The sequence below is a fragment of the Calidris pugnax genome, unplaced genomic scaffold, assembly GCF_001431845.1.
Source record: "Calidris pugnax isolate Ruff unplaced genomic scaffold, ASM143184v1 scaffold225, whole genome shotgun sequence".
NCBI classification, from domain to species: domain Eukaryota; kingdom Metazoa; phylum Chordata; class Aves; order Charadriiformes; family Scolopacidae; genus Calidris; species Calidris pugnax.
The window spans coordinates 3542974-3553836 of NW_015091072.1; the positions used below are offsets into that span (position 1 = coordinate 3542974).

Sequence of the window (10863 nt, forward strand, 5' to 3'; positions counted from 1 at the left end):
CCACCCGCCAATAACTCTTTTATGTAGAAAAGCCCTAAAACATCTTTCTGCTGCAAAATTATCTGCTGCTAACAAAACGTTCTTTTAGCAAAGCATCTACTCCCTCTTGGTAGCACAGTAAGAGAGAGAGAGAACACTGTAAGACACAAGAAAAGGCTTTTTCGTAGTTACAGAGTGAAGAATCTCCATGTGCAGAAGAGCACAATGTAATCTCTCAGACACTTAACAACCCCATCCCCACTCTGAGAGGAAATATTCCCCATGAAGAATGGAACCACTCTGATTATTACCCAGGCAACGATGCGGTCGAAAGAGCTTAGGGTTTCTGTAAAGAAACTGAGAAAACCTACCCAATTTAGAGTCTTTCTACCTCAAAATGCAGGCCTCTAGAATCCACAAAAAAAAAAAAAAGTCCAAAGTCTGTCCAAGCCTGTATATAGTTTTACTCTAGAATTCTTGAACATCTACATTGAACTCCAAACACTGTATAGCAAACCACACCTCTGAGCCTTGTTTCCTGTGGGTTTGTGAAAAATGTCCCCTCCGCTTCCCCTTCTTTTGTTCCAAACATCCAAACACACACACACCCCCCAACACTGTCTCATGCTCAGTATCCTTCTGGGGAACAATGGCAGCTGTAGGGGTTTGGTGCTCCTTCTGCTCAGACTGGCCAGGCAGCTCACGTGCTAATTAGTAACTGCTGCCAGCAAAGCACACACAAGGACCACATTACTTCCCACCAGCACAGGAAAGTATTTGAGTCTCAAGAGCAAATAACTTCATTGTACAAGTCTTCTGCAGAGACAGTCCCAAGAGTAGCCAGCTCTTTGGTTGGCTGTGTATGTGTACATACCTTTGCCTGACAGGGTCATGGCAACACTGCACACACCTTGTACCCGTACTCCTGCCTACCTGACGACGACAAAACCGGTTATAGCATTGGTGATAGGACTGCAGGATACATAATTAGGCTCTCACCTCCTCAGCTCAATTTTGTAGCCTATCACAAAAACATGAATCTACTGTTTTTGTCAATGTACAGAAGTAATCTCCACCAGCAAAATTTTGCTAAGTACTTCCAGCTCTGCACGTCATTATTGCCATTCTAGAGATCCAGTATTTCTAAGGAAATTTATACCATTTGAGGTTTCTCAGTAATTGCCAAGGAACCAAAGACAGAGGGTATGTCAGAGTCTACTTATAACTGAAGAGCAAAACAGAGGAATGCAGAAGGTGACAAAGGAAAGTCAAAACAAAGTTTCACAAAGGATTCTCCAAGAACAAAACAATATTTTTGCACACAACAAGATCACTTTAAATTGTGCCAATAGCATGAGATTCTTCTACCTCTTCCACCACCTTATTCTCCCAAATACCAGAATACACAAATAAGAAAACTCACCATTAAAAGACAGGTTGCTATTACTTCCTGCAAGCTGGATTTCTCCACAGTGCTACAGATAAACATAATGAGTTTGCTGTTAAGAACTCAGCTGTCAGTCTTACACTGAAGCAAAATCTTGCAAGACAATTATCTATATGATTTGTTCTGGGACAGATAAAACAATTTACAGGATTGAAAAGAGTTCAATGGGATTCTGCTGCTGTGGTATACCAGTCTCTTGAATAAGTTAACACCTAGTGTGCTACCTACCACAGAAATATTAAAAATGACCAGAAATACACTTTTTTTTCTTCAAAATAACATAGGAGGTACAGGCAATGCACATGATACTAAGGAGACCTGGAATTTGCTAGAGAGAAGCAGGTGCTACAAAGCTTCTGGCAGGTTACACAGTAACACTACCTGGGAAAATCCTCACAGCCTTGCCCTTCAAAGCATCAAGATCCTCTACAGAAACTAAGTTTTCTATACATTTTTACTATGTTTTACTATACATTTAAACAGCACAGCAGCTGACGGTATGCTGGTAGGCTGAAAACATGAGTCCAGCACTGCTTCGGGCAGTTTAGCAGAAAACATTTGCATTGTGGTGGTATGCTGGATGACATGCAACAACCATTAAGAAAGGCAAACATACAGTATTTGAGTCCGTGCTAGATGAGTATCTCAGAGGGCTGGGACCGGACTTGCCACTGCTACCACTGGATCACCTTGAGCAAGGGAAATAAAGTCACCTTCACATCATAGGCTGATAGGCCTCGGAACAGGAATAAGGAAGTTGGAAGCATTATTTTTCTGCCTTTGAAAACAAAAAGCGGAAAGCAAGCTTAGGTGCCTTATTAAAACATCTACATGTAAACTCTCAGTCCCTCTCTGCCAAAACACCTGCTCACACACCACAAACCTAGAGAACCAAGGCAATAAACAAGAACCAAAATTATAAAAAAGCACTATAAACCCTACCTCTGCTTGAACAGGAATATTCAAGAAAGTTAAATTACATTAATCTGCAACCAAGTGCCAAGACTCCTCAGCTGAACACCAGCTATACAGCTTCATTAATATCACATCAGAAGTGCCACTCCACTCTTCTCATGTAAAGAAGTACTTAAAAAAAAAAAGTGTCAGAAGTTCCTGTAGCAGTTTACAAACAGACTACAAATCATCCCAAGACTGAACTGTCTTAATGGCACTGTAGGGTAACATGAAGGAAAAATCAGCAACTGCTGCTAAAAAAAATTAGGAATTGTAAGCTGACAAGTATCAGGCAGAGTTTAGTCCTGTTTCCACAAGAAAAATCATTCTTATGTCAGCATTTCATCTTCGTTCCTTTTTCTCCATATCTACCAGCCAGCTTTGGCTATCAACACATCTGAGTCTCAACCAGTATCATAAGAGATCAAAGTTCTAACCTTAGCACGCTGGTTTGGGACACCACCAAAGAATAGTGGCTGGGTGCCTTGGTGTCACAGAGGGAGTTCTGATAAGAGCACATTCTTGGTTATGCCTCGACTTCCTTGTTACCAAATGACTAAAGCATTTAGCTTGGTAAAAAGATGCAATAAAAGCATACACCGATTACTTCAAAAGTTTCAGCTATTTAAGTATCCAGACTAAAAGGCATAGTTGACATTTGTATGAGTTGCTTTCGTTCATTTATTTATCTTAAGGACTTGCCTGAGGATAACCAATTGGACCTACTTGCGTTTGGGATTTTTAAAAAATTAAACAGTCTTGGGTTTACTGCTATTTCAAAGCAACATGATGCTCCAGAACTGAAAGAACAGCTTTTTCCAATTTTGTGGTAGAATTTGCTAAACCAGTGATTTTTAACTTTATAGCCAAGAGGCCTCAGAAGTCCCTGAATTGCATCCTAAAGTTCTGGAGAAAATAATTAAGAAACACAAAGCTATCAGCAATCTTAAAGTTACTGTACAAGGAATTAACTTCTGCAGTGGGAAGTCTATGAGGGCTCTGCAAATTAAAAGAGATTGAAGAACTCTAGTCTTTATTTATTTTTAAAACACCAATAACTTAACAGCATATCACAAACAGAAAGCTGGAATAAGCTACATATACAATTCTCTTCAGGTTCCCTTACCTGAGGATCTCAAAAGCTTCATTGTACCCTTTCAAGGCAAATTCTTAACACCCTTTCCCCCCAAGCCCTCCGGGATGTGGAAAATGACCAGGTGAAAAACCAGGTTAAGTGCCAAACTTAGCCAGAGATCATACTGTAAGCAGACAAGACCTAGAAAACAGACACTACTGCTCCAGAAGGACTCCAGTCCCACGAGGCTTATACTTGCAAAGAGCAAGCAGAGGTTTTTCCTTAATGCAAACAATGCATGTGAAGCACTACATTATCTATAAATAGAAGTAGTTATATTAACTACTCCAGCTTAAAAAAGAAAAAAAACGAAAAAGCATTTGAGAGCACAAAACTTTATTTGGGTCAGAAATAAAGAGCAACAATCATGGTGGAAACAATTATTCTGAGTTCAATTACACATCTACCAGTTCCATCACCTGAGAGAAAAGGAAATAAGAGTCTCTACAATGGAGGAAATAGCAGCAAGGAGAGCCCTGATGATGTGGCTTGCTAGTGGAAAAACACAGCTAATTCATTACCTACAAAACACAGGATGTTACAGACTGTGTGTACACATGGGCAGGGAAGAAGGAAAAGGAGATAACATGTCATAATACAAATATTTTTAATACATAGTTTTTACTAGCCAGAAGGATTACACCTGTTAACTACCAGGCTCATCTTCTGAGGGTGCTCAGAGGACAGATTGGCTAAATCAATTGTTTCAACAGAGTTTGCCAGGCTAAAAGCCTTCTTGATTAGTAGGAGAAGATGGGATTTCTTTGGTTCTCACCGAATCCAAATACCATCCCACTCCACAAAATATTCTACGTAACAATAACTTTATTGTTAATAATCTGAAAACATCTCCCATATGTTTTACCCACACTCCATATAAAGATGGATTGCATTGACAGTGCCTCCCAGGCACCTTACTTTTCCAGTGGTTAAGAAGACATTACAAAAGCAAGGCATTCAGCCACAACAAGAGTAAACAGCCCCAGAGCGAGTTCCTTCTGACAACTTCACCCTTTCCACAGCATGTAGCCTTCACTTTTTAAAAAAAGTTTGATTTTTTTTTTTTTAAAAAGGCAGAACAATCTGCCTCCTTCCCTCTGTTGCTAGGCCCTCAGAATGGCTACTTATCCGTGCTTCTCTCAAAACTCAAGTTTCTTGCTATGCCCACCACCAAAAATCCTCCTAAGGTCTTTATAACAGCACATTGAACAGACACCATCCAGGACCAAACCTCACAGGAACTGTAGTCAGCCTTTTAAGTTAAATAGTGAAAGTTGACTAGATAAGTTTATATGTACACACAGAGCATGTGGTTTCAAGTGTCAGAGTCAATGTAGTCATCATTAGAAGGGCAAGAAGACCTGGCAATTCTGAATGACATGTAGAACCACCTAAGTATGAGCATGTGCTTTGCAGTTCAGATGCAGCTAAAGAAGGGAAGGTCTCAAAGTTACAGCTCACGTTTCTTCTATAACTCAAGCTTGCTCTGAGCATGCTTTTCCCCAAGCATGAATTTAAAGCTTAACTGTATGGATGATGCAATGGTTTGGATTAAAACACAATGTAATTTTGAGGGAAGACGGAAACATAGGCAGCTGATAAAGTACTCATCACTCCCCTCCACTCAGGATTATTTTTGAAAAAATAGCAAGTTAGCTATTTAAAATTAATCTGCAAGGAAATAGTTATTAGAATTTGGACTTCTGCATTATACCTGAGATTTAAGGACCCCACTGCTAATGAAGCATGTCACAACTCAGCATTGTTATTTCAGTTTTTCTGCAGAATGTAGCGTAATGTCTGCATCAGCTACATTCACATTTTTAAGGTTATAACTATAATATCAGAAAAGATAAGTGACTGTTTCTTTTAAGAAACAGTTAAGAGTCTGAAAGAAGCAGTTACAGAAAGACCACATCAAGGCTTGACTAGATTTCTGATTCTTCTGGCAGCTATGTTTTATTTACAGAAAGCCAGTAAAGGACCAAGGAGTCTTAGTTAGCATGAAAAATAACATGTGACCAAAGAAATGCCTTTTTTCCTTAAAAGATTCTGCCCACACACAATTGGATCAAATGGTAGGATTGGTTTTCACTTAGAAGTTCCACCAGATTTCAGGTAGAATTAATCTTAGCTAAACAAGTAGCAGCATATCTTTCAGCATGAATAGTTTACATACTTATGCACACCCTAGTTTATTTTTCTTTCCAAGCAGGAATAAACTATACCAGAACAACGAATTACATTCAGCAACACAACTACTTCAAAAGCTTTCATTACTTCTACAAGGAAAGCAACACCATCCTTTAGCACTAGCATTTCTGAGTAAGTTACAATGTATGAAAAGATGTAGGAATAAGAAGCTTACTTCAAGAAATAAAAATTTGGGCCCCTACTTTTTATGTTTGTATTCATGCCACATTTGAAACCACCCCTCCGCATAAGTGGTTGCACGTTTGACATACATTCTGCAGCTGCTATCTTGAGAATCACAGGGACTTAAAACTCTTTCTTTTCCCATAAAGAAAAAAAGCCAAAAAACTAATAAAAAGAAGGAAAGTCACACAGCAATTCTGTAAATCCTTTTTATATCTGCCACCTTGCTCACACACCTTACAGATACTTACAGTTTGTCTAAACTATGTCTAAGCTACAGTGCAAGTAACTTTGGATAAACAGCACACCTGGCACGAAGCCCCTGGAACACCTTCAGCACTCTATGCTAGCAATTGTAATGCAATAGCCACCTTTTTCCTTCATTTTAAATTGTTCATTACCTTTCAGATTTGTTTTGCACTTTCTTTTCAGTTAAAGAGTACACCTCATCTAGCTGTCCAATTTATGATCTATTCTGGCTGGTTCAAAGAACAGCTTAAATAGACTCAAGCAAACCTAAGTATTAAAAGAAGATTCACCAAAGTATTTCATTACTGTCATAACGAATAGAGTGATGTCTCATGCCATTAAAGAGGGAGAATGACATAGGAAGAAGCAGAGTTAAATAAGGCTATGTATGAGATCACATCTGTATCCTATCTGAAGAGAGACACTACTGCTTTTGAATTATTTCTGAAGATTCAGGATGAGCCTGCCTTACTTAAGCCACATGTCACAGAATCTGCTTTCCCTCAAAATATTTGTGCAGATGGGTTAAAGAGCCACTTTCTACACTGGGATATTCTAATGATAGAAGTCATACATGAGCTTGCTGCCAAAAACAAAGAGGTGTTAGCAGCACCACTAGTTACGGCTGCCTTTGCCATAAAACAAACTATTATTCAAGGAACTTGATGTTACTATCTTAACTGTTTTTTCACTTTCCCTTAAGGTAGCACTAAGTCCCTAAGATGGAGGGAAATGCCACCATTGATAATTATCCATACTGCTGTGCAACTTACGTAACGCAACTTTAGGCAAAGGCTTTTTCAGCTGTGCAGACAAGACCTCCCTTTTAAACTCTAACATGTTTTTAAAAGCCTTTTAGGATATAGTAGGAACACACTTCCATTCTCAGATTTCTGCAGATTCACTTGCAAAGACAAACCTCTTTCAACCACGTATATTGAGTCTCGAGAGACCAAAAAGCTTTTTTTTTTATTTTTAATACACTTGAACGCTGATCAAGATAAGAGATTTTGTCTGGTGTTGCTACACACACTTAAACACCCAGAGACACCATTCTTTAATAATGCTTCAATATAATTTCTTCAAAAGATAGTGAGCACCCTTCTAGTATTCAATAGGTGTCAAGCAATCACTTTTAGTTCAAAGTCAAGTCTTAAGTATTTTAAGAGTTAAGGGCTCCCTTTATTCCTCCCCCACTCCCTTAAAGTTACACTGGAAATACAAGACTCATCGAGCCTCAAATTCACATCATTAGTTTATCCTCACATTCTTCATATAAATCTAGTCTTTGGGTAACTTCATAGATTTTGGAAAAAAATGTTTCTCTACATTAGCTGTTGTCACTCCAATTATGAAGTTAGCAACCACTGCTACAGAACGTTCCTCAAAGTCTTTCAAAGTCCTATTAAGTTGGTAGTGAATAAGCCAGGCATACCTTAACACAGTAACAGCTCAACAAGTTAATGAGTAACAGCAGCAGGTGGCAGACAAATAATACAATCAGTGAAGAAGTGAGGAAGATGAAAGCAGCAGCCCACAAAACTTAACAATCTAGTTTTACGCTGACGACATGCAAAAACTTTTTTCCAACTACAAGCAACATGGAGGGGTTTTGCCAGATTGTCAGTAAGCTCATCCCACAGGTTGAATACCAGTTCACTCAAGCCTCAATAAAAATTGACTATCACATGGAAAGTCTCACCTATAAAGTAGTGTTTGGTACAATCTGCCTCAAAGTAGTTCTGTGAGCAAAACTGTTTCTAATTAGAATTCAGACACCAGATACGTTGGCATAAATAAGTCTATACGGTAGAAGCAGTTAACTATAGAAATTTATGAGAAGAAAAACACTAAGATGAGGGAGAATACCTATAAAGTGTGGAACTCAAGTGTCCCGAAACATGCAGAGGTGAAAAAGCACAAAAGCCTACAAGGAAAGCAAGAACATCTGCTGGGAATCTTACAGGGCAAGGAATGTGAAGAGTTTAAACTCAGTATATTAGCATAAGAGATGCAGGGAATTGACACAGCAAAGACAAAAAACAGTTTTCACCTCTGTGGTATTCTTCCCTTTAAGAATGTAGAAATATTTTATACCAAAAGGCCAATGTGAAAACACAAGCCAACTGAGGGAGCACATGGGAAGGAACAAGGGAAAAAAGCAATAAAATGGAATAATCAGTCCATGGTAGAGCCAGTGACATAGACTGGCAGGAGTTCTCATTTTGCAGCCAGATGCTACACCTAATCCACTAAGGGAACCCATAGTTACCTAAATCTACATCACACACACCAGACACATTACTTACCTTTGAGTCCATCCTGCAAAGATTGACAATAAACTAGACAAAAGACTAACAGCAATCGTGGTATCTGCCTTCAGTCTTGCTCTTGCACATCCCAGTGACACATTACGTAACTTGGCACCAATAAAGGAACACAGAAAGCAATCAACCACCCAAGCAGGAACCAGTTGTATAAGTCCAAACCTATTCACGGATTGAAAGACAACAAGCTTCACACCTAAATCCCTCACAAACTCCTGCACCTGCATGATTTGAAGCAAAGAAAACATATCAGTCAGGGGATGATCCCCATTGGTAAAGTTCAAGAATTAAAGATAACATGAGAAGAAAAAGCAGACCTACAAACCTACTACCTTTTTTTCTTCAGTTATTCTGAATGAGTTTGAGAATTTGTAAAGACATTTCTGTTTGCTTCTCCCATGAGAAATGCAAGTTAATCCATTAAAAACAAAACAAACAAACAGCTGACCCATGCTATTTAAAACTCTGAGAATACAGAGCACTTGTCATGGTTGCAGTTCATTCCAGAACACGAACAGCACTGGAAGAAAAAATAACTATTGCTTCCTCAACCCCTGAGAGAGAGAAAGAAAAACAGTACAAGGAAAGAGACAGCTACAAAGCTTTTGCTTTTCATCATCATAGCTTTGCAACCAAGTACAGAGTTCCCAACTGACAAGACTGGGCATCTGAATTTTCTCTGATCCTCTTATAAAGCTTCTTAATACTTCTGTTGGCCCCCTAGCTGCCAGAAAACATTTTCAGTCTCACAGCTCATGACTGAAAGTTCTTGATTACTGCAAAATACTGGTCACAGAGGCAAGGGAATGCTTAAGTTCCCATCTTTCCTCCTGTGGTTGGTGAGTTTCCACCAGGTCATCATTTATCAGCCTAACTGAATGCACTAAAATTGAGTTTTTGAAGAGTTAGCATGGAGTAAGCCAAACTTGTCAGATTCCAACTATGCTTTATGCCTAGACCTGACCAAAGGTGCGCATGTTATCCTCATCTCCAGTCGCCACCCCAATAGGAACAGGCACAAAGATGAAACAAACCCAGGAGTAAAGATGACAAACCTGGTTGTAGAGCACATCACCTGGTCACACAGTCTCCGAATGACGTTATAGCCCTCCACTGTTACTTTGGACTCCATTTTTATACAAAACTGGAACTCTTTTAAGTTTTGTGATCTCACAGAATACAAACCTGACTACCCAAAACATAGAGCCTCATCCAAATACCGAATACAGAGAGATGGACTCTACATTCTAAGAGATAAGTCAAAGCAAATCAAAGTACCATAAGCAGTCATAGGCCTATCGGCTGGCTAGATGACAGCTTCTGCACACAGAGTTATCAGTGACCACCTGTAGCTTTTCAAACTACAAACAAGCCACCACATGAGATCCCTCATGCACCCCTGGAAGACCCCACATCTCCTCAGACCCCTCGCAGACCCCACACATCCCCTCGCAAACCCTCTCACAGACCCCAAACCCCTTCAGACCCCTCATGGAGCTACAAACAACCTAGGCATCACCAGCCTAGGCCACTTGCTCTTGGTTGTGTAGGAGTCCCATCAGAGTCCCTGATGGAAATTGCTGACTTCCAGTCCAGCTCAGAGAAATCTCCGTGTAATTTCACTTCAACCAGGCCTTCCCCTGGCAAGCTGCATGCCCCCAGTTTGCTCTCAGAGAGACACACTCCTCAGGCAGCGTGGCACAGACAGCATCATCCATTTGCCCCCATTTCACCCTGTAGAAGCCCACCCTGCCTGATGGGCAGAAGTCACCTCAGCCCCAGGAGCACAGCAGGCTCCATCCAAAGCAGAAGACCAGTGACCGCCACCAGCGAGCCCCTCAGCAGAAAGGCCTCCAGCACCAACCTTCACGCCAGGCAGCGCTCGCCACAGCCAACGTCCATCCCACCACCGGCGAGGGCACCCGGCCGCAGCCCCCACACCCCCTCAGGCAGCCCCCTCCCCACCACGGGCCAGCCCCGGGGAACGGGGCGGGAAGGCGAGGCGGCCTCTCACCTGGAGGAGCACCGCCAGCAGGACGCACAGGTACATCTGGTAGGGCCCCATCTGCCCCACCAGCGGGAACGCTTCCTCCACCTCCATCCCGCTCCCCGACCGGCCGCCGCCGAGCAGCGCATCCCCGGCTCGGGGCGGGGCGCGGAGCAACGGCCGGGCCCTCGCGGAGGAGGTGGAGGGACGGGCGGGAGGCGCCAGGCGGCGCTCATGCGCAGGCGCCGGGGAGAAGCGCCGGGAAGCGGCCCGCCTCCTTCCTTCGGCGCTCCGCCGGGGAAGCGGAAGACGCAGCGGCCGCCGCGTTGCCGTTAACAGGCGTCAGCGCATGCGCATCTTCCTGATTTAAAGGGAGGGAGGGAAGGGGTGCTGTGAGAGGTGCTTTGGG

General features: G+C 41.7%; 1 protein-coding gene across 3 annotated transcripts in view; it reads right to left on the minus strand.

The window, feature by feature from the left end:
* The window catches only part of SLC22A15 (solute carrier family 22 member 15), a 42024-nt gene extending 31374 nt beyond the window's left edge, over window positions 1-10650 (minus strand). For 2 of the 3 annotated variants that reach the window (XM_014957231.1, XM_014957230.1), the window contains exon 1: window positions 10482-10650. In XM_014957231.1, the coding sequence (XP_014812717.1) occupies window positions 10482-10568 (87 nt within the window). In that variant the 5' untranslated portion in view covers window positions 10569-10650. Of the gene's footprint in view, window positions 1-1402; window positions 1421-10481 lie in introns of those variants that run through there. The other variant, XM_014957232.1, reaches the window with a different exon arrangement.
* Window positions 10651-10863: the final 213 nt, after the last annotated feature.